The sequence below is a fragment of the Cottoperca gobio genome, chromosome 10 (assembly GCF_900634415.1).
Source record: "Cottoperca gobio chromosome 10, fCotGob3.1, whole genome shotgun sequence".
Lineage (NCBI taxonomy): Eukaryota > Metazoa > Chordata > Actinopteri > Perciformes > Bovichtidae > Cottoperca > Cottoperca gobio.
In genome coordinates, this window is record NC_041364.1 from 3,432,440 (window position 1) to 3,454,831 (window position 22,392).

Sequence of the window (22,392 nt, forward strand, 5' to 3'; positions counted from 1 at the left end):
AATCCCGGATCAACTACAAAAACATCCTGCTCACCTACAAAGCCCTTCACAAACTCGTCCCCACCTTCTTAAGTGACCTCCTTCAGGAGTATACCCCCTCCCTCCTCTCATCCTCAGCTGGTCTACTGACGATCCCCACATCACGCCTCATCACCATGGGTGCCAGGGCCTTCAGCTGCACTGCTCCCAAGCTCTGGAACTCCGTCCCTCCACACATCCGACCGTCCGAAACTGTTACAACATTCAAGTCCCAACTCAAAACTCACCTGTTCAAATAATCTATTAAAACTAAATGTTAAAATCACTACTAAGATCGGTGTTAAACACTGGACTGCTAAAGCACATTACAATGTTTCTTACAGACAAAACATTTAAGTTCAAATATTTTATTCCATTTGAAGACATCAAAACATTAAACTAAGCTGCTCTGAATGTGATGTTTTCTTAAACTGTGTGAAATAATTTCTCAATTGTGAGTTTGTCTACATTGCATTCTGTAGTTGCATTGTTTTAAGTGCAGTAGATGGTTTGGTATGTCATAGTTATTGCACACAGTGCACAAAAACGCCATGTATGCATCCATATTATCCCAGCATCCCACAATGTCCAGGGCCGCTATTGCACAAATACAAAAATCTATAATAACAATAAGGTGCAAATCAAAAATATATACCATATGCAATGTCAAATAAATGGTTAACAGTGTGGATCATATATTATTATACACTATATTGCAAACAGATATGCATATACAATGAGATCTGAAGTAAAGGTAAATGTAGGGGAGCATGGTTAATACAGAATACATTATTATACATAATAAAGATTCATTCCATGACTTTGCACTTCATGTCCCGTGAGCCAGTTATGAAATGCAAAAAAAAATGTATAAGATACCATATGTTTAACAGTTTTTTTGTTTTGTTTTTGTTTTTATTTTGAGTGCATTGTACATTTTATTGGCACATGAATTTCCCTTGCTGTCAGAATTAGGAGAGCAGAATAACAGAGCAGGTCTTGTTGCAGTCCATTGATTTTACCACTAGAAGGCAGTGTTGTCTGTGATCCACGAGCTTTCCTTCTCAAATATCGCGAGAGGCACTTTCCTTGTTGCTCCGGAAGGTCAGCTGATCATTTACTTCAGTGTGGTGACCAGCAGCCTGTCAATTTCAAGCTAGCACGCAACGTAACGCTTCGACGCTGTAACACTGGTAAACTATGTGCTTTATTACTGCGGTATATATTATTAACAAGATTATTCATTCTGTACAAGTTCCTTTAAACTACTAACTTGGGCTAGTGTAACCAGAGCTAGCGAGGTAGCTAATGTTAGCCGAGGGTTTAGCTCACATGCTAGTAACGATGGTAACAGAATATTCTAGAGCCACCTGCCGCTAACGTTAGCATTAGCATTCAAAAAACACAGATTTAAGTCTTAACTGATTACTAAAATACGTTTGTCTGGACTTATCCATTGTAATCAATAGCAATGCGTAACAGTCAAGTATTTCCAGTTTGCATCGGTCCTCCATTTAATAAAATAGTCATTACTTCTCCACAGTAGCGACGGCTAGGTGAGCTAGTGTAGCCGAGCTAGCGTTATATGTTCCACATTGTTTTTAGCTAATTATTAATATAATAATTCATTTATTTCTATGCTGTTTTTCCTATGACGGTTAGTCCCACAAATCTTGCTGTTAAAAAACATAGTGTCTTTCTAGTTTCAGCTGAAATAGTAAAGCTATAAACCAGTGGGGGAGGAAGTATTCAATACCACACTGTAATAATACTCTGTTACAAGTAAAAGTCCTGCATTAAACATGTTACTTCAGTAAATACCACACTGTAATAATACTCTGTTACAAGTAAAAGTCCTGCATTAAACATGTTACTTCAGTAAATACCACACTGTAATAATACTCTGTTACAAGTAAAAGTCCTGCATTGAACATTTTAGTCTTGTGATTATACTATAATAAGTATAATCAGGGAAGATATACTCAATGCAGAATTCTTTTTCCTGTGAATCATGTTTGTATGTAAAAATATTAATTTGTGAAGTAAATAGTAACTAAATCTGTAAGATAATTATTACGAGTAATAATAATAATGTAGTAATATTGTTATTATTATTGTTATTAATACATTATCTCGCTCTGAATTGTAGTGTAGTGAGATTTGGACTGTTTGTTCGACTCAATTTTAAATATGCCTCTTTGGGAAATGATGGTTTTCCTGACAGAAAGATAGTAGGCTGACTAATCGATAAAGAAAACAATTGTTAGTTGCCGCCCTAGGAAACGATTGTAAGTAGTGACTAGTCTGTATTGCTTCATGATGTTACTTTTTGTCCCCAACAGAGTAACTCACATTCCCAAAGATGGCTGACGCAAACCAACAAAGTCCTCCTCCCCAGTTAGGGCTCGTGGTAAGTTGGCTGTTTCCAACTAGTTCTCACCTTGTAAGGTGCACTACTGACTTCCTACAAAGATACTTGTCATAAGGAGTACAACTCAGCCTACACAAACAATGGTACTATGTCTTGTTGCTCTGGAGGTTTCTGAGAAAATAGCCCCTAAACCCTTTACAGAGTCATCCAAACAGAAACTTCAGTATTCAGGGCTTAATGAAATATTACATGTTGCTCAAAGGTGGTATTTGTGTCAGAGCAGTGCATTATTCTGTGCAGGGCATTCCACCATTTACAAATACACAGCTTCATCTTATCTGAAAGTAAAGATGTTTTATGATTTTTATTTATCAGTGTAGCCGTAGCACATTTTTATTTTAGAGCTGCAGTGATTGGACAATCAACAGAAAAATAATCGGCAACAACTTTGATAATCGCTTAATTGTCTGAATTTGTGCCATTCATGCTTGAAAAATGACAAATGTGCCATTTTTTGTAATGTGAACATGTTCAGGTTTACGTAGTCTTTATGCTAGTAAACTGCAAAGCTGCATCATGTCTCTTTTGATGAGAGGGCGGGGACATTTCTTCCTAGATTGAATTAAGTTGTTTTTCAGTCTGGCTGGTTTATGTTAACTGATGAGAGAGCATGAGTGGAGGCCTGAGACTTTCAGCTAATCAGTTGTCAGTAAACCTGAGACAACAGAAGACCCACCCTGTCATGATGGTGTCCCAGCACTTAGCCTCAACCCTTAGCACAGTAAACACTGCACACTCATCATGTCATATTATAAGTGATGGAGCAGGTTCAACACTAAGCATCACATTTCCTTCAACTTTTATTTGCCAAAAACTCCTGAATGTGATTTTTCTTTTTTCCACAGCAATTTTTAATCAGCAACAAACTAGAAACTGCAATGTGGCTTTCACGACTCTTCACCGTCTACTGCTCCGTAATGTTTATTCTACCGATCTTAGGGTGAGTACATTCAGAGACTGATCATCAACACACTGCCTTCACCCTTTTCTCTTTTCTCCCAGTCTGAATAGTGGTCAGAATAATTGCGGCTGCTTGTGTATTTCAGACCCTATGCAGCAGCTAACTTCTATCAGCGAGCCTTGTTAGCGAACGCCCTCACCAGTGCCCTCCGCTTGCATCAAAGGCTTCCACGCTTTCAGCTGAGCAGAGCTTTCCTGGCCCAGGCTCTTCAAGAAGATAGTTGTCATTACCTGCTCTACTCACTCATCCTGGTCAACTCCTACCCCATCACGAGTATCCTTTCACCTTCAACTGGATAGTGCTGGAAATCTGTTGAAATGATTACATCATCTGTTTCGTAACACGGGTGCACTTAGTGGTTCTGATTAGTCCCATGATGATCCCATGATTTTAATCATTTAAACATATCATGTCAACAAATGATGCGACTCTAATAACTGCACTAATTCATTGTGGGATGTTTATTCTCTGTCTTTTATATGTTGATCCTTAACACTTGTGTCCAGTGAGCATCTTCCCAGTCTTCCTCTTTTCATTGCTTCACGCAACTACCTACACAAAGAAAGTCCTTGATGTGAGTATGAGGCAACACCTGCCGTGACCTTTAATGCTGATGGTTATACGTGTATAACAGAAAGCCCCAGGTAGAAGATGACCACCAGCCGAGTTGTTTTAATCATCTATTCAGTTAGCCAGTCATTGCACAAAGACCCAAATTTAACTTTAAAATCTAATAAAGCGGATTATTTATAATTACATTAACTTTTGCTTGACTTACCTCAGCTTTATTGTCAGCTTCTGATGTTTTAATCTTTCTTTGCAGTCTGTGGGTCCCAGCAGTCTGATGTTCATCAGAAACCTTTTGGACAAACTTACATCCAATCAGCAGAACATCCTGAAGTTCATCGCATGTAATGAGATCTTCTTGATGCCAGCCACTGCTTTTATGCTCTTCAGGTAAGTGCACATGTAAACATAGTTTCTTTCTTTTCGTATTGTAAAGAGACATTTCAGATCAATGACCCTATAGCTTCTTTCCCACTGGACAAAAACCCACTAACATCTGGCTTTTGTCTTGCATCAGATACAAACAGAAAGATTGTCTCCTGCCAGTGGGAAAGGAGTCTTAAAGTGTTTTATTAATGTTTTTGTTTATTGAACAATCTACAATTGTGTAATGTCATGTTTCACTTTGTCTCTTTGACAGTGGCCAGGGAAGCTTGCTGCTGCCTTTCATTTACTACCGATTCCTCACCCTCCGCTACACATCCAGAAGAAACCCATACTGCCGGTAAGATGTTGAACAATATTGTCACAAAACTCGGGTATTTGTGTAAATGATGATATACAACAATCTAGTCATTATTTCAGAATTTGGGGGGGGGATGAAATCCTGAAGCATACTCTCAGATTCTCAGTTATTTTGCAGCTGGTTACTAAAACAATTATCATTTCAAAGTAAAGATTAATTCAAATGAAACGATAAATAAAAATGTAATGAAAACACCCAAATGTTTGGCATGTTTGGAGCCATGATCTGTAATTTGCATCCATGGGAACCAGTAATTCTCCTCATTTAAACTTCATGAATCAGCTGTTCCTTGTCTACTGCAGTGATTTCAAACTGAACAAAATCAAAACGGGACGAGTGACAAAAACGGTGCCATGGACATAATGCACAAAGAGAACGGCTCTAGTGAAGAAACATACTAATATATATATTGTCATCTAGCATAATACAACATAATTGTTGCAGTTCAGAGATTTTCCTATGCACAATAATGTGATTAGAACTAAAGAAACACACTAAACTTTTTGATTTCAGTAGAATATAATCTGATGTAACACAAGGAAACTTACTTAATGGACACACACAGGCTCTCACTGTCCAAACTGGGCAGTACTAACTTAGTTTTAGCTCGCTTGTAGTCCTGAATCTCTCCAGAGCAACTGAAAAGGGATAAAAACGTATATCTGCTACGAAGGATTGATTGACAGAATATTTATCAAATGGATGTACACAGATTTAGCAAAAATGATGGGCAAAGATATAAACTAAGACATAAATATTCGGGCAATATACAACTGATGTAGAATTACATGAAATGATATGCAATCTTCTTTACAGGTCTGCTATTCAGAAATGTAAAACCTTAGAATGACTTTACTGCACCGTCAGATGTGAGTAATAAACGTCTCTGTTTCCACCCCAGCACCTTGTTCACAGAGCTGCGAATTCTCCTGGAGCACTTCATCATGAAGCCTGCCTGCCCCGCCTTCTTCAGGAAGATGTGCCTCAGCAGTATCGCCTTCATCAGCCGCCTCGCCCCCACGGGGGTCTGATTATTCTACATAAAAGTTTTGTTTTCTTTATGTTTTGTTTTTCCACCATTTTAAGATGTGACTTAAACTTTGATGAGGACAGACATTGCCATCAACAGAAGGAACTGTTTTTTGAATGTCAACTTTACAGTCTATGCTCCAACTTCTCTGTATATTTGAGTACAGTTGAAGAGCAGCCAGTAATGCACTGAAGTCTCATGGTGATGTTTCTTTCCCCATCTTCTTAATGTGACCTCATTCAAGCGGTGGACACCCTCACTTTGTTACGTTCACTGAATGCAGCTCAGTAGACATCAGCTGTGATCTATATGTACCGGCTGTTAAATTTTTGTTCCTTTTATGTCCTTATTTATTCATAAAATTATGATGAAACATTAACATTCTGAGATTATTAACTTAAAAAAAATAGTGCGTATACATAATTAAAAATGTTCTTTTTTTAATGATCATGTTGTGCTTGGCTGAATGGAGGATGGGGTTTGTTTGCAGTTTCTTCACGGTCCAATTTGTCTTCCTTTTTTCTTTTCTTTTTTATGTGCAAAGCATCCAATGCTCTGATTTGTCTAAATGCCTAACTTTTTAAATGTACTCTGTCAATGCCATCAACTCACTCTTTTAACAACTTGAAAATCTATGTAGGTATGATGTCAAAATGGATGTTGAATTGAGAAACAAGATATCTGCTGTATTTTATAGAATATTTTAAGGTACCAGACATTTTGCTGTAGGATATATTTCAAATGAGTTGCACAATGCCTGTCATGTTTTAGTGCATTCTCACCTTGTTTCTCAGTCTGAGAGCTGTTTTGAATTTGCTTCATATATTTGTTGCTATCTAGTTTTCTTGCATAATGCATGCTCTGATTTATTTTTCTGCCATGTTAAATGTGTTTCTTTGCCTACAGACAAACCACATTTTTATGACAAGAATAAAATGATCTCTTAATTAAACCAATAAAAAAATTAAAGAACAGGAATGTGGTTTGAGGATATAATTTGTTTTGATTACTGTAGTTGATCTTGACCTTTTATAATCAACACATCATAAATTAAAAGGCCACTCAGAGCACAGACCTCCACCATGGCTGTTTCCATAAGTAATAAAATAGATTGTGTGTTTAAGGGGTTTTTCCTTGGCCTATGCTACACCCTTTCACCAGGCACATATCACAATTTACAAGCATGTAGGGACATTATACACTTAGTGTCCACTGTATTTAATACAGCTGTTCAATTTAGTTCAGCCTAGTTTATTAGCACAAAGGAAGTGATCAAAACAAAAGTGTAACAACCAACACGTCTTAGATTGTGCAGGAGAGGTAAGAAACCCCAAAGGACAGTGTATCCTAATACTGTGGATATGTGTTACCTTAACATAATGAGATTCGACAAAACGAGTAGTAATAGTAAAAATAATAACCGCTTCCTTAATGTATGTGAATAGTAAGAACAAAAAAATGTAAACCCCTCCCAATACAAAACAACATCACCTTTAATTTAATCTAATTTATTAATATATTATTGAATTAACACAATTCCAAAAACTGAACATTATAAACTTAACACAAGTAGAATGTATGGCAGAGCTGTTGTGTTGCCTATCCTGAAGAGTATCTTTGCGAGTCCACCAATCAGGAATCAGGAGACATTATTCGTCATCCAATGACATCACAGTTTGTTGCGGCTGAAGCGTTGCCATTGACAACGGGCGCTGCGTTTACCTGGTCCTGAACGTTTGTGCCTAACTTGAACTACTATACGCATTAAAAGAGGTTTACGTCCGGTTTTAAAACAAATACAGACGGTGTTCTGATGTCGCGCGGTAGATTGAGTGAAAGATGATATCTTTTCACCACATTAGACAGTTGGCGTGCAAATAACTCGTGTTAGCCAATTAGCTTACTAGCTAACGTTAGCACGTCGAGCTAATCTCAGTTAATCTCTCTTCACCATAACTAACGTCTTGTAATTCGGATGGACATTTGTCGACCAGTTGTTAATGGCTGTAGGTGATGCCTGTAGTTGTATGACTGTGTAACCTACCTGGAAGATTTACTCTATACTTTTCCCCCCTGAAATAAAACCCCCCAGTGGAGAAAGGAGATGGAGATCCACCTTAATCGAGTTGATTATATTCAGGTAACACCAAGTAGGCCTACAGACGCTGGTTTGTTTTCTTTATGTTGCTCCTTTTATAAGTATTTGTATTCAAGCACTGGGTTTTTTTAACATTTACTGTCCGTTTAGTGTGTTTCCCTCAAGTAACCTTGTTTTAAAAACTATTGTTGCTGTACATTTGCTATGTGCTCACAGGTTGGTGTGACATCCCAGAAAACTATGAAGCTGCTTCCAGCACTGGGAAAAAAGGCAACCCAAAAGGTATTAATCTGTCCGAATAATGCGCTTTACCACTAACCTAGATTTATCAGAGTTTGTGGCTGTTGTGTTTTAATTCAACTGTTTAGTTTAGTTTATTTGAGAGAAGGGGCAAATAAATAAATACACATGATAAACAAAATAAAATATCTCAGAATTAGTCAAAATGTTTGTTTTTTTCATCTGTAGTCCCTGGCTACGGTGTTACAAAAACAAGGCATGCATTAAAAGATTGGATAAGGACAAAGTAGTGACATTTCTACATATGAAACTGCATTGCAAACAAACAGGATATACTATTCATTCATTCATTCATACTACAGCGTCATGATTGTTGGTTGTCTCCTTGTTTCAGGTTGCTGTTGCTGATCATGATGGTATAATAACTTGTTTTGGGATGAAGAAGGGAGAAGCTGTGGTGAGTGTGCTGTTTAGGATTTGTATTTCCTTATTGTACAGTCAGTTGGACCTTAATGTGTTGAGCATCAGTTTCTAATGGAAAGAAATCTGACTCTCTGTTTCAGCCCGTGTTTAAAACACTTCCAGGGCAGAAAATAGCCAAATTGGACCTCGGAGGAGCTGCGGGAACTCCACAAGAAAAGATCTTTGTTTGTTCTGGCTCTCAGGTCCGAGGATTCACCAGGAAAGGCAAACAGTTCCTCACCTTTGAAGCCAACCTCACTGAGAGCATTAACGCTATGTAGGAGCCACTTCTCCCCTTTTCGATTAACTTGCACTGCTTGGTTGGTTCATGCAGAACTGTGTGATTTACACTATTTTGAGCCGTGTTGGTTCTCTTCTTTCCAGGCATGTCTCCGGCGCTGACCTTTTTGTGTGCGCGAGTTACATCTACAACCACTACTGTGACTGCAAGGACCAAGACTACTACCTCTCTGGAGACAAAATCAATGATATCACGTGTTTTTCATCAGAAAACCTGACTCGCTTCATCCCGGTCCTGGCCTGCCAAGATCGGGTTCTCAGAGTCTTGCAGGTAGACTAAGATCATATTTGCTGTTCTGATTTTGATACAGTAGGTTTATTCACCTCAAAAAGATTCATTATTCTCTGTGTTTTTTGTGTTCTGTAGGGCTCTGAGCTTTCCTATGACATTGAAGTCCCTGGCCCTCCATCGGTCTTGGAACTGTACAACAAAGATGGAGGTGAGTTGAGCTCTCTGTGTGCTGTGTACTAAAGCAATAAAACATAAGACTGCTTTATACGGAATAGATCTGACATAACGTCAATGATTTCTCTACAGGACAGGAAATCCTCTATGGAACTACAGATGGCAAAATAGGGTTGGTCCAGATCGGTGAGGCCTCGGCTGCGACCAAGTGGGAGATCGACAACGACAAAAAGAAAGGAGGTATGTTGTTTACAGGACTACACCAGGGGTTCACATTTAGTTTGTTGCACCCTCGTCCTAGATGTACAGTCTTCTGTCTCCCATCAGGAATTCTTTGCATCGACACTTATGACATTGTGGGAGACGGAGTGAATGACATCCTGGTGGGCAGGGATGATGGGACGGTCGAGGTCTATGGTTTCGACAGTGCCAGTGAGCCCACATTACGCTTTGAGCATGTGAGTTTATGCCCAGCACAACTCATCTTTTATCAATTTACTCGCTTCAATTTCCGGACCAATTCACTCCAATGTGTAGTTTTGTCAGTATCATGCAGCCGTACTATGCTGCATCATACTGTTCCGCAACATTTTAGAAAAGCCAATCCTGTATGTCAGTTGATTTTTTCATACCCAGATATATTCAAGTCTGTGTCCCTTTTTATAAAACTATAAAGAAAACAATTGCTTACATTTTTATAAGATAGTATTCGGTATATCATCCCTGCATTGATACCTTTCTGGCCTTTCTTAGATTTGATTACATGATTGGTACGGATCATTCATGGCCTAAGTTCCCTGTCTCTCCTGACTTCAGGTGTTGTCAGAGAGCATCACTTCCATCCAGGGTGGCTGCGTTGGAAAGGAGTCTTATGATGAGGTCTTGACTGCCACTTACACAGGTCAGATTTAAAAACAGTGCACTGAGTGTTCCCAAATGTACTCTCAGAGAAGAAAATATGTTTGTTGTTCTGCCTATAAAACTATCCGTACCTGCAATACTTCATATTTGATTAGAGATGTACAATCATTTCTAGGACTGTCTGACATGTTAACCCAACAGTTTATTATAGAGTATATGAAGGAGATCTGTCGTGCAGCATATTCCCCTTTGTTGTCATTACCTCTCTCAGGGTGGGTGACTGGTCTGACCACTGAGCCCCAGAAAGCTGAGGCCGGCCCCGGAGACGAGGTCAGAATGAGCAAGGAGATCCAGACCAAAGTAGAAGCACTCAGGTACCGACAACAAAGCGCTTAATCTTCTCATTATACAGTATGTTGTTGTGCCTTTTCAATGTGTTTGACTCACTATGTAATCGTTTAAGTACACCTTCAATAATGTTCCCTTCCAGGACGGAGCTGGAGCAGCTGCAGGTTAAGGTCCTGCAGGGCCGTGAGCAGTACCAGCAGACCTCTCAGTCGAGCACAGCCGTCTCTGCTGTGCCCGTCTTCAGCATCAATGACAAGTTCACCCTCTGCCAGGACGATGCCAGCTACAGCCTCACGCTTGAGGTGCAGACCGCCATCGACAATCTGCTGCTCCAGGTCTGTGCATTAATAAATCCCCCTGGTGCCTACAGACTCTCCTCATAATAAATCATGCTCTTGAGTCCATGTTGCAGACATAAACATGTCAAATGTAAGTTAAAGATGAATCTTCTATGCAGAGTGACGTCCCCATAGACCTGCTGGATGTGGATAAGAACTCAGCTGTTGTCAGTTTCAGTGAATGTGATTCAGAGGTGAGCTTTGTAAACTCTTTCTACACAGACACACTTTATAGAAAAGGTCATGAACCTGCTGCTCCCACAACTCTGACTTATTTATTCTGTCTCTAGCAGCCTAATGGAAACTTCCTCCTGGCCACGTACAGATGTCAGGCTAACACTACCAGACTTGAGCTCAAGGTAACACTTCCATCAAAACTCTGCATATTGTTACTTCTACGTCTTTGACGTAAAAGCTGCAATACCATAATAAACCTAGTCACAGTCAGTACTCAGGTGCTCATTGCATCAATCACTTTACCAAAAGTAGAAACGTTCCTGGAGCCACATATTCCATTTGCTTAAACTATTTAATGATGTACCGCAGAAAAATAATGTTTCATCCTGTTCTAGGTGAGGTCCATCGAAGGACAGTATGGGACCCTGCAGGCCTACATTACCCCCAGACTGCAACCCAAGACATGCCAGGTCCGCCAGTACCAGATCAAACCTCTGTCCCTCCACCAGCGGACGCACAGCATAGACCAAGAAAGGTAAAGAACAAATAAGGTGCAAAGGTTTGGTTCGTTTTGATGTCCAAATTCAGGTAAATGTCAATCCCACTGGAGTGGTAGCCTGGTGCATCAGATATGTAATCTAATACGGTATGGAGTTATACACAGAAATAGTATTTAATTGTTAGATTGTATTAAAGAAAACCTTTTAAAACAACAGCAACTGTCGGCCAGTGATCTTAGTGAAGCTCTATGTTAATGCCAACAAGTTGCTGAGAACTATGTTTTTAATTGTTTATCATCAGAATGAGATCATGTGATATTCTTATCATCTAGCAGTTTTTTACTCGTCATTTTGACTTTACGAAATACATCTTTCTTTGTCTCGATCTGTCACACAGGCCCATGAACAGGCTCAGTCTGGTGGGGCAGTTCAGTTTTGCTGAGATCCACTCCTGGGTGGTCTTCTGTTTGCCAGAGGTGCCTGAGAAAACACCGGCAGGAGAGAACATCGCTTTCTTTTTTCATAACACTTTCCTTGGGACACAGCTTGAAGCAACCTACTGGTAAACACAAGCAGACGGTAGAAAGGCTCTGCGACACTTCCTGTCTGATGCCCCTAGAAATGTTTATTTACGTTTCCACTAATTCGGCAGGGATTTGTGTTTATAATCTCAGAAATCAAATATTTAAATTGTATTTGTAATTTTAGCAAAGGGGAGGGTCACTTCAAGTCAGACAACATCTCTACCATCTCCATACTGAGTGATGTTCTCTCTAAAGAAGCCACCAAGAGGAAAATCAATCTGAACATTTCATATGGTATGTGCATTATGTCTGCTGACAGATACGTTCCAGGAAGATATTTCTACCAAAACATTTTTGATTAAATGAAATGTTTTTTGTTCGTTTCCAGATATCAATGATGAGTCTGTGAGCTACACCCTGAAGATGATACATCCAAAACTGGAGTACCAGTTGTTGTTGGCTAGAAAAGTTCAGCTTATCGATGCACTGAAGGTACGTATTGGTTCTTACAGGAGAAATCCACTTTGTATTCACTGTGCATGCCCACAAACCCACATTTGGTTGTCTCTGGGCTGTTGAAAGGCTTTTTGAGAGAACACTTACTTACCTCCACTTCCTCTCTGATTGTTTGTGATTGGTAGGAGCTTCAGGTCCATGAGGGAACCGCTGACTTCCTCATCCCCGAGTATCGCAACATCTTGGATCAGTCCACTAATCTCCTCGAGGAGTACAAGAAGCAGCCAGCGCACCTCGAGAGGCTTTATGGTGCAGTATTATCAATACATTTGACACCTCTGACACTCTTATCCTTTTTATTGCATTCATTCATTTTCAGAATGTCAACCCTTTAAGTGCAGTTGTTAAGGGAAGAAAGAAAACACAGACATGTTTCCACAGTCTGGGATATATCTGGGATTAGCAACTACATTGATTTGAATGCATTTTAAAAGAAAAGTGCAGATTTATAAAATATACAAAAATAACCCGCACTGTCAAAAATGTCCCCTTCCTAAAGCTAAAAAAATAATATATATTAATATTATTTTCCACTTTCACTGACATACATCTCTTAAGCAACATCTGTCCTGATTATAACTATCAAATATGCATTAATATTCAGACTTTTAAACCTTTTAAATGCAGTTTGTTTACACAATGTCACTGTTTTTTTATGAAGACACAATAATTAAATAATTTTCTGTATACTAATTGTAAGGAGGACATTTCTCTTTACAGCCTTGGACACGTCTGATGCAGAATGAATGTTGTTGCTAATCACAAACACATAATACAGCAGCATTAGTGGAAACCATGAACATAGCATTTATTAGCTCCACAGTCAAACATGAGACAATGGCTCAGTGGTGGAACATGGTATGAACCACACTTGTGAAGCCAGGGCTCTAAATGTAAAGCCTGATATAATATAATACATGTTTTATGTCTGTATTTTGGTTACACGGTTTATTATTGAATCATTATAGAAGCGGAGGTTGAACTTAACACAATCAAAATGTAAAATTAAAATGTCCCTAGTGATGCATAAGTGTTATATTGTTTTACATTTCTCAATAAACAGTTTGTTGGCAGCTGGTAACTAATATATCTTTTCTTCCCTGTAGGAATGATCACAGACCTCTTCATCGACAAATTCAAGTTTAAAGGCCAGAATGTGAAATCCAAGGTGTCGTCATTGCTGGAGATACTCGATAATTATGAATTAAATTCTCTGTTAGACTTTTTTAACGAGGCATGATAACATGTAGATCAGAGGGTATTTATTTATTTCCTTGTCTTGCAGCGCCTCTATTTGTGCTATTTTTGTATTGTAAATACAAAAGTCCTGTTATATGGTAGTTATTATCAGTGTCAATGTTATGTTGTCATACTGTGTTTTAGATACTGTTTGTCCTCTTTGTGGTGTACAGTATTTAAATATTTATAATATATTTTGATAGCCTCTAAAAACAAGGGTGGTGATTAATAAACCACGACATGGTTACCGGGATAGTGCAGGTTGTATTAGTGTCTGAGCGTTGGTTGAGGTTTGACATTTCAGTGACGATATATAAGCTAGTTAAAAGCACACAGAATGTATGTTGTTGTATCATTATTATAATAGCACTGTGATTCCCCCCTCTTGTAATAATACTTGGAGTTTGTGTGTAACCATTGAAAGATGTGTCACTCAAGGGGCTGATGGGAAGTATAGTGAAGAAATACAACATGATGAAAGTCTACAGGAAGATGTGATAAAAAGATTCATATATAACAAATGTTGAGTCATTTTTCCACACAACACGCCAAAGTCTCTTTCATTTAATTATTACATCTGCAATCACTTGATTGGGAAGAAGTCCATAAATCAATTACCATCCACCACTGCAAGCTGGCACATCACTGTCACTGCATTACAGCAAGTTCTTCATTTGAGTATTTCCATTGTATGCTACTTTATACTCCCGCTTCACTGCATTTAAGATGCAAATATTTTTACTAAAATGCTGCCTAAATTATATTAATGCATCAGTAATAATAATATAACTCCAACAGAGGCCATTCTGCTGCATAATGAGCATTTTAAATATATGTTGCTGATACTTCTGTACCTACAAATTAACATTTTGAATACAGAACTTTATTCTGTATTTGTATGTTGTGGTGTTGCTACTTTTACTAAAGTAAAGGATCTGAAATCCTCCACTGCTCCATAAGAAGAAAAGGTGTGATGCTTTATGTCAAATCATCTATGGTCGGAGCAAATACACGTCAATACATGCATTCGTTTGTATTTTCTGCATCGGTGAAGATTATCCAGTGGTAACATGTAACTAAGTACATTTACTCAAGACATTTTGAGGTAGTTTATTTGAGTATTTCTATTTTATACTACTTTATACTTCTACTCCACTACATTTTGGAAGGCAATAGTTAGTAGTTACTTTGCAGATTGAGATTAGAAATATAAATAAACTAATACATTATGATGTACATTACCGCACATCTTTATCTCTATATATATATATATCCACATTGCATATTGTTTTTATACTTCGTACTGTGAGCCTTAGCACATTCCTTGGACAATTTTGCACATTTCTGCACAAAACTACCACTTCTAAGAATGACACTTCTTCTAAGCACTTCTTGCAATACTTGCTTTTATTTGTGATTGCATTTTCTCTTACTATGTTATGCACCAATAAATCAAAGCAAATTCCTTTTATGTAAAAACTACTTGGTAAAAAAACAGATTCTGATTATATGTTATTATAAATGTAGCTATCCAGCAATATATAAAGTAATTTAAATGAGCTCTACCTTTACCAGCTGCAACATTAGTGATGCATACACATTAATGTATCTATAATTATAATCCAGGGACATAATTATAGTTATATTTACTTTAGGTAATTTAAAGTATATTTTGATGCTAATACCTTTGAATGCAAACCTTGGTATTACTAGTCTTACTTAAGTAAACGCTCTGAACACCACTGACATTATCCTGCAGCTGTTACTTCTAAATAACGTTTTTATGTTCAAATGTGTCAAACCGGTTGTGCATTTGTAATTTTAAGCGAACATTGTACTCTTCCGGCTCCCGTACATCTGACTACGTCACTGCCTGTGCGGCCTGTGATTGGTCCGTTTCAATCCTCGCGGGCTACTTGAACTGAGAAAGAGCTCCCTACTATACTACATGTTTCTGTGTATATGGATCCAGGCTAGCTGCTGCTTCTTTGCGGGTTGGTAGAATTTTTCGGAACTTCTCACGAGTATGGCGACTTGAAACACACATTTTGACCTTTTGTGATTGAACTGCCAGCAGTGCATTTCGTTTTGTTTGTCTGCTTTGTTTATTTAAGCGCCGCAGTTCCGAGTGTTGTTGCCATCTCAACACGATTCTTTAACCTTCCACAGCAAGCTAGCAGCTATAGCTAGCCTCCACAGATAGCCTTCCATACGCGATCATTTCACGTTTTTAATACATTTGTGTATCTACAAGAGCACACGCCAGCTGTAGTATCTTAAGCAAACGTTTTTTGTTTGAGAGGAAACATGTCAGGAGCTAACAGAGGACAGGGCAGCGCGGCGAGTGAGTTTCACAACCAAGAGAATATGCTGTCACGACTGAGAGGCTCGCTAAAAGCCCGAGCTGCTGCAAGTGAGAACCAAGAGAACCTGGCACCGAAACAAGCCGCCAGCAGCAGAACCGTCCTAGGAGCCCTGCAGAACAACCTGCGGAGCAAAGCCCAGAACCAGCGCGGCACGAAACAGGTCCGTTTGGGGGCAGCAATGCTACATGGCTCGCCTAGCTCGAGCTAGTGTTTGCTACTGACTAATGAATAAAGGGGTGCTGTTGTAGTTTTTGGAGGCAAATTTCTGTTGTCTTGCCAGTTAATTTTTTTACTAATGTTGGTTCTTACTGCAGATTTAACCTGCTTTATTGTTTTTGTAACTTGCAGATATATTTAAATGTAGCTTTAAATAAATGTGCTACTTCTGTTAACCAGACTGTCCGCCATTTTAATATCTCCATTAGTGATACTTTAAACTTTTACTGCTGTATTCAACGGTTTTAATTTGATTCTTCAATATACTCTTCTGATTTTATTTGTTTAATTGTATGTACGAACGGTCCTCCCGCCTTCTCTATTGACAATAACACATTTGGGGCGGGGGGGCTGTTGCATCCAACACAAGTGCTCTCTGATATCCTATTAAATAGTTTCTTTAAAATTGAATGCAATAGATTGAAGTGCCATATTATAATAATGTCTATATACAAAATAACCTGCCCCTTGAATCCCTACCTTTTTTGTTCTAGCATGCTCGTTGCAGCTTTGTATGGCATGAGCCTGAAGTTATATTCTGTGTAGTTTATAGTATCTTCAATTGTTTGTATGCTGCTAAAATCATTTCCTCTTGTGGGACAATGCATATCTAAACAGACCGCTTTCTACTTCTAGGAATCATCACAATCCGCGTCCTGCAAAAATGAAGATTTGGGCAAAAGCTGCTCGGAGAAGCCTTCCACCAAGCTGCCAGCTTTCCAGATCCATGTGGATGAGCCTGATGGCGCCTGCATCAAGAAGCCACAGACGGTGGTCGACGCTGTCAAAGCAAAGTCCATCACTGAAGAGGCTTCCATCACAATCAGTGCTGTGGCACGGCTCCGACAGCCCCTGGCTACCATTGACATGCCATCAGCAATGGATGTCAGCTTTGGTGCGTTGTGAACACATGGACAAATATACCATTGCTCTTGCGTATTGTCCTAAAATGTATAATCTTGATTTGTTTCTTTATAGAATCAGTGGTTGACCACAGATCTTAGTTTCTTATGTGATACTTTCATTGAACTAAATGTTAACGTTTCTTTCAGACTCTCCCATGGACATGTCTGTGGTTGAGGGGGAGGAGAAACCAGTTGATGTAAACGACGTCCCAGAATATGCCGCTGAAATCCACACGTACCTGAGGGAGATGGAGGTGAGAAATTCCTACACACTGCATCGTTGCCTAAATTCTTTCACTCACAACTTGCAGGTTATAATATGCTTGTCATGAGTCTTTTCTATAAATGCAGTTGAGCTTTGACCTTGTAAGTCGATTCTTAAGTAACACTAGTTTTGCTCCACAGCTTAAAACCAGGCCTAAAGCGGGCTACATGAAGAAGCAGCCGGACATCACCAACAGCATGAGGGCCATCCTGGTGGACTGGCTGGTCGAGGTTGGAGAAGAGTACAAGCTCCAGAATGAGACACTTTATCTGGCTGTAAACTACATCGATCGCTTCCTCTCCTCCATGTCTGTCCTGAGGGGGAAGCTTCAGCTGGTGGGCACCGCTGCCATGCTGTTGGCTTCGTATGTACCCATTTTAAATTTAATCTCATTCAAATTCCAAGTATATCTTTAAAAAGACTTTCCTGCTGTGTGAAGTGACCTTATTTATTCATCAAATGCAGGAAATTTGAAGAGATCTACCCCCCAGAGGTGGCAGAGTTTGTTTACATCACAGACGACACCTACACAAAGAAGCAAGTGTTAAGAATGGAGCATCTGGTGCTTAAAGTGCTCTCCTTTGATCTGGCAGCGCCAACCATCAACCAGTTTCTCACACAGTACTTCCTCCATCAGGCGGTTAACAAACAGGTGGAGGGTCTTGCAATGGTGAGTGTTCAGAAAATATTACAACGTTTACATCTGGCCTTGCTGTTTATATGGACACTGGTTTGAAAGCGTTTTATAGCCAATGTGTCATTTGATTGAGCCCTCAGCATTGTTTTCAGTATCTCGGGGAGCTCAGTCTGGTTGATTCAGATCCCTTCTTGAAGTACCTCCCATCACAGACATCTGCTGCAGCCTACGCCCTGGCAAACCACACGGTGACTGGTGGCTCATGGGTAAGTTTGGGACAGGCCAGTCTTGCATGTTTTATCTCAGCTGTTTGTCCAGTCTTCAGTCTTTGCATCCAGTTTCCACTAATGGGGAAACATTGGGCTTCTGTGTGCAAACCAGCCACCTGACTAGTTGTGTCCTCCTCAGCCAAAGTCCTTGACAGAGATGACGGGCTACTCCCTTGAAGATCTGATGCCATGCATTGAAGATCTGCACCAAACTTGCCTCAATGCTGCTCAGCACTCCCAGCAGTCTGTTCGGGAGAAGTACAAAGGCCCCAAGTACGTAGGCTGCTGCTAAACTTTCATTATGGAGGCTTTGAATTGACTTAATTTAATACGGTCTGACCAATGTTCTAAAATGCTTCTTTCTCCTCCAGGTACTCTGAAGTTTCCCTCATCGATGCTCCAACGAAATTGCTGCTGAACTAACTTCTCCCTCTCCCCATGTCAATGTAGAGTTTTGTACCCCGTCAATCTTTAATATTTTTTTTTAAATGATGTGTGCCACAATTTCAAATGACATGGCCTGCTCTTCTTGGAGTAGCGCACGATGTTTAGAGTTTTTAAAGGTATTTTTATATACTCAATCCTGACATAGCAGATGCTACAGTTGTGTTGGTTAATCAAGCAGTTTTAATGTTGACTTTTAGTCGCAGACAAAATGTAAAGGTCGTATCACCACTGTCTGCTTTAATCTACAGACCTATGATGAGCTTAACTCTGAACCTGTTTTTCCACTTTTTAATGGTTTGAGTTGCTGGCAGTTAACCTTTGACCTCATCGGATGCAGATTAAAGTACGTTTTGTCTAATGGAGTTGGCTGTCTCATTAAATTGGTGTCTTGGAAGTTAACAGCTTTTCAAGGCTCCATCTGCACTGTAAAATATGGCTCTTGTAAATAAAATTCATTTAAAGAAAGACCTTCATGTCTACATCTTTATGGTCACATTGGACACACGGGGGCAGCAGAGGACAAGTTTTAGTCCTTAAAGGTTTTCTCTGATGAGGACAAACGGTTATTTCTGTCTATAGTTGGAAAACTAAATGTGTACAAACCTTCAACTTGCAGAAGTGTCAGCTTGTTGTAAGTTAAAGCCTATGCTTCAGCTGAGTTGACTTTATGTCGATCAATACTTGGCGTATGAGGCTTTAAATACTGAGCTGTAGCTCAACACTAAAGGCTAAACTCTTATTAAAGCAAACACTACAATAGTAATTTGCTTAAATGAGACCCGGATGCTAATCCTAAAAGCGTCACGTTGACGTGTCTGAGCAAGAATTTGATTCATTAAACAAATTTAGGAATTTGCAGAAATTAGTCTAGAAGTATATTTTAAAACGAAGGGGTTTTGGGTGCTGATGTGAACAAATCTAAAAATGAGGCAATTAAGGATTCAATAAAACATTGGCAGTGTATGGGGGGGGGGGAGATGAAGACCTGCATGACAAATGTTCCCCTTGTCTGCACATATTAATTAAATTGCAAAGCAGGATTGACTTTTACTTCTCAATCATCAGATTTGATTTTCTGTAAAGGCAGCCGGTGACGTTGACGGCATCTCTCGCTCCCCCTCTCGTGATAAATTGGGAGGCTGGCTTTGTGCGAGGAGTCTGGCAGCAGAGAAGAAGCACAATCGGTGTCAGAAAGCTGTCCATTTCATCTCAGGAGAATGGACAGCTCAGACCATGCTCACTCAACAGGTTTGCTTTATCACTGATGGCACACGAACTGGAGGATACAACCATCGGAACAGATGGGAATTCGATAACGTAACCAAACCAGCTGGATACCTGTTTAAACAATGGCTCCTGCAGCTACAGCGCAGCATCTGAGTAACCCCTGAGAAGATCCAAGTGTGGGAAAAAGCTTTTTCTTTTGCGGGGAAAGGGCTGTTTCTGCCTAACCCCATGCCTGCCCCCAGAACATTTCTGTTGGCGTCCACCTCGCTGCCCCTAGCACTGGGCTGGGGCTGGAACCTGAGCCTGTATGTGGGGCTGCTCCTCGGACTCCTGACGCTCATGCTGCTTCTTCTCTGGATGCTTCTCAAGCAGCTGAATAACTCTGTGGCAAAATGCACACTGCAGCCTGCCCGCTCTTACAGGCAGCCTTGCTTTGAACATAGGCTTAAGCATGTGTTGTGAACAAACGGGGACAATTCTGCCGAAACGCAGCCAGAACTGAGGCTTTTTGGAGTTTCTTTGCAGATTCATGTAAGAAAATGACTTTGAAAAATGTTTGTTTTTTTACTCAAATGCTTATATTCCCTCTCAAAATAATAAAACCATGTTATTATTCATAGAAACCACTGTCTGTTCTTTCAACAGCTTAACATGTTTCTTCTACATTATCTCTGCCATGCATGAAATGGGGAGTCTTACCTATATTATCCTGTGTCATTTAAACGCATTGTTATTATTATACAGCAGCTATTTCTTTTCATCTCTCAGATGAATAAACAAAACATCAAACATTTAAATTGCTGAGTTAACGCACAAGCCAACATTAAAATGCTGATTGAAGCAATGCATTCAGGATGGCAATTTGCAGTCCTCTCATCTCATTGGTATATTGGCAAGAGGGATATTGAGAAAATGCCAAGGATGAGTAATATAAAGAGAGCTGAGTGCCACTTAGTTTCTGCACCTCTGTGTTCATGTCAGGGGACACCGTAAATGAGACACTTCAGGCAAAAGATAATTCTATTTCTCAGGTATTTATTTACAAATGGTTATAACAAATGGTTATGGGCATTTAACACTGTCCAATTAGTATGACTTGGTAACTTTAAGTCGTTTAGGTTCATTGTTCTTTAATCATTAGTCCGAGGTAGCCAGGCTTTCTTTGATTGAATACTCTGGGAAGGAATCGATACGTACAGCCCCGAGGGCGAGCATGTTAATTACAAATTCACAGTTGATTTCCTAAAAGAGCAGCACAATAACTCAAACATGGTCCAGACTGACTGGGTGTGATGCATCAGCATAGTTATCATTTATCAAGGGGTGTGAACCATTTCTACCAGTAGCTTTCATCAAAACTATTTCATTAGTTGCACAGAATGATTTTTACTTAATCGATTAATTTAGAGGCAATTTTTTGGCTTCTTTTAAAAGAAGAGTTGACATTTTTGGAAATATTTGATTTCTTGTTAAGAGATACATGATTTCTACATGTACAGTGTGCTCGTTGAATGAAGTAAAGAGGTAAAAAATGTAAAAACCAAATGTTATTTTCTGGTTGATACCACTCTGGAGCCAGCAGCTGCTTAGCTTAGCATAAAGACTGGAACCAGGGGGAAACATCTGGCCTGCCTCTGATAAGTTTGATCCGTAAAAAAGTCAAAAAGATTATAATTAGTCAATTCGGACGGAGCCAAGACTGCTGGTTTGTCCAGTTTCCAGATGTTGTGCTAAGCTAAGCAGTTGCTGGCTCTGGCTTCATACAACATGCAAAGACGTGATCAATGTCAAATCAAAGGGTGTCAATATTCTCATGAAAATCTTTCCTGTGAACCCTGTCTCTCACTTTTAATGGTACAGAAACTCTATTTCATACCAGGAAATCTTTGGGGTTTTCTCTTCAACACGTCTGAACCAAAGTTATTAGAAAAACGAAAAACTGTTTGCAGCTCCCTTCAGCGAGAGACCTGCAGATTAATGAGGTCTGACATTGTGGGGAGATCCCATGACTGCATGTTTTCCCTCTCTGTTGTCCCCTGGCACTCCTGGCCGTCTAAATCGTCCTCTAATAAAGACAGCACCATATCTCTGCGAATCCAGTGCACATGAGCAGGTCCAAAAGAGAACACCCAAATGAACCCGGACATGCAGCTTCAGCAGCTTCTGAGCGATTGTCCTCTGTGTTGTAGATCCCTGCTGGGTTCATCCTACAGGCAGCAGAGAGAGAGGTTCTGGTCGAGAAAAGATCAAAACATCTGATGAAATGTAGTGAGAGATGAGAATAATAACATCTGTCTCA

The 22,392-nt window shown here is 39.6% G+C and overlaps 3 protein-coding genes across 5 annotated transcripts; all 3 read left to right on the plus strand.

Moving 5' to 3' along the window:
- The first annotated feature begins 1,115 nt into the window (after nucleotides 1-1,115).
- tmem33 (transmembrane protein 33) lies at nucleotides 1,116-6,730 on the plus strand. The gene is made up of 8 exons (XM_029440878.1): nucleotides 1,116-1,211; nucleotides 2,361-2,428; nucleotides 3,295-3,389; nucleotides 3,496-3,683; nucleotides 3,917-3,984; nucleotides 4,234-4,367; nucleotides 4,618-4,701; nucleotides 5,624-6,730. Exons 2-8 carry the CDS (start codon nucleotides 2,381-2,383, stop codon nucleotides 5,751-5,753), a joined length of 747 nt encoding a protein of 248 aa, XP_029296738.1. The 5' UTR covers nucleotides 1,116-1,211; nucleotides 2,361-2,380; the 3' UTR covers nucleotides 5,754-6,730.
- A 653-nt stretch (nucleotides 6,731-7,383) lies between these two features.
- bbs7 (Bardet-Biedl syndrome 7) lies at nucleotides 7,384-14,271 on the plus strand. Of its 2 annotated transcripts, none has more exons than XM_029441565.1 (19): nucleotides 7,384-7,892; nucleotides 8,067-8,132; nucleotides 8,485-8,547; nucleotides 8,654-8,829; nucleotides 8,937-9,123; nucleotides 9,220-9,292; nucleotides 9,391-9,498; nucleotides 9,586-9,716; nucleotides 10,075-10,159; nucleotides 10,391-10,493; nucleotides 10,610-10,802; nucleotides 10,925-10,999; nucleotides 11,096-11,164; nucleotides 11,378-11,517; nucleotides 11,880-12,044; nucleotides 12,191-12,300; nucleotides 12,395-12,498; nucleotides 12,648-12,771; nucleotides 13,629-14,271. In XM_029441565.1, exons 1-19 carry the CDS (start codon nucleotides 7,857-7,859, stop codon nucleotides 13,760-13,762), a joined length of 2,142 nt encoding a protein of 713 aa, XP_029297425.1. In that variant the 5' UTR covers nucleotides 7,384-7,856; the 3' UTR covers nucleotides 13,763-14,271. The 2 variants fall into 2 exon arrangements, with proteins under 2 accessions (XP_029297425.1, XP_029297426.1); XM_029441566.1 differs by having other exon boundaries at nucleotides 11,099-11,164.
- A 1,422-nt stretch (nucleotides 14,272-15,693) lies between these two features.
- ccna2 (cyclin A2) lies at nucleotides 15,694-19,334 on the plus strand. Of its 2 annotated transcripts, none has more exons than XM_029441737.1 (8): nucleotides 15,694-16,287; nucleotides 16,980-17,238; nucleotides 17,396-17,502; nucleotides 17,654-17,877; nucleotides 17,979-18,183; nucleotides 18,291-18,416; nucleotides 18,559-18,692; nucleotides 18,791-19,334. In XM_029441737.1, the coding sequence occupies exons 1-8, from the start codon at nucleotides 16,069-16,071 to the stop codon at nucleotides 18,840-18,842; spliced, it is 1,326 nt and encodes a 441-aa protein (XP_029297597.1). In that variant the 5' UTR covers nucleotides 15,694-16,068; the 3' UTR covers nucleotides 18,843-19,334. The 2 variants fall into 2 exon arrangements, with proteins under 2 accessions (XP_029297597.1, XP_029297598.1); XM_029441738.1 differs by having other exon boundaries at nucleotides 16,069-16,287; nucleotides 18,303-18,416.
- The last annotated feature ends 3,058 nt before the right edge of the window (nucleotides 19,335-22,392 follow it).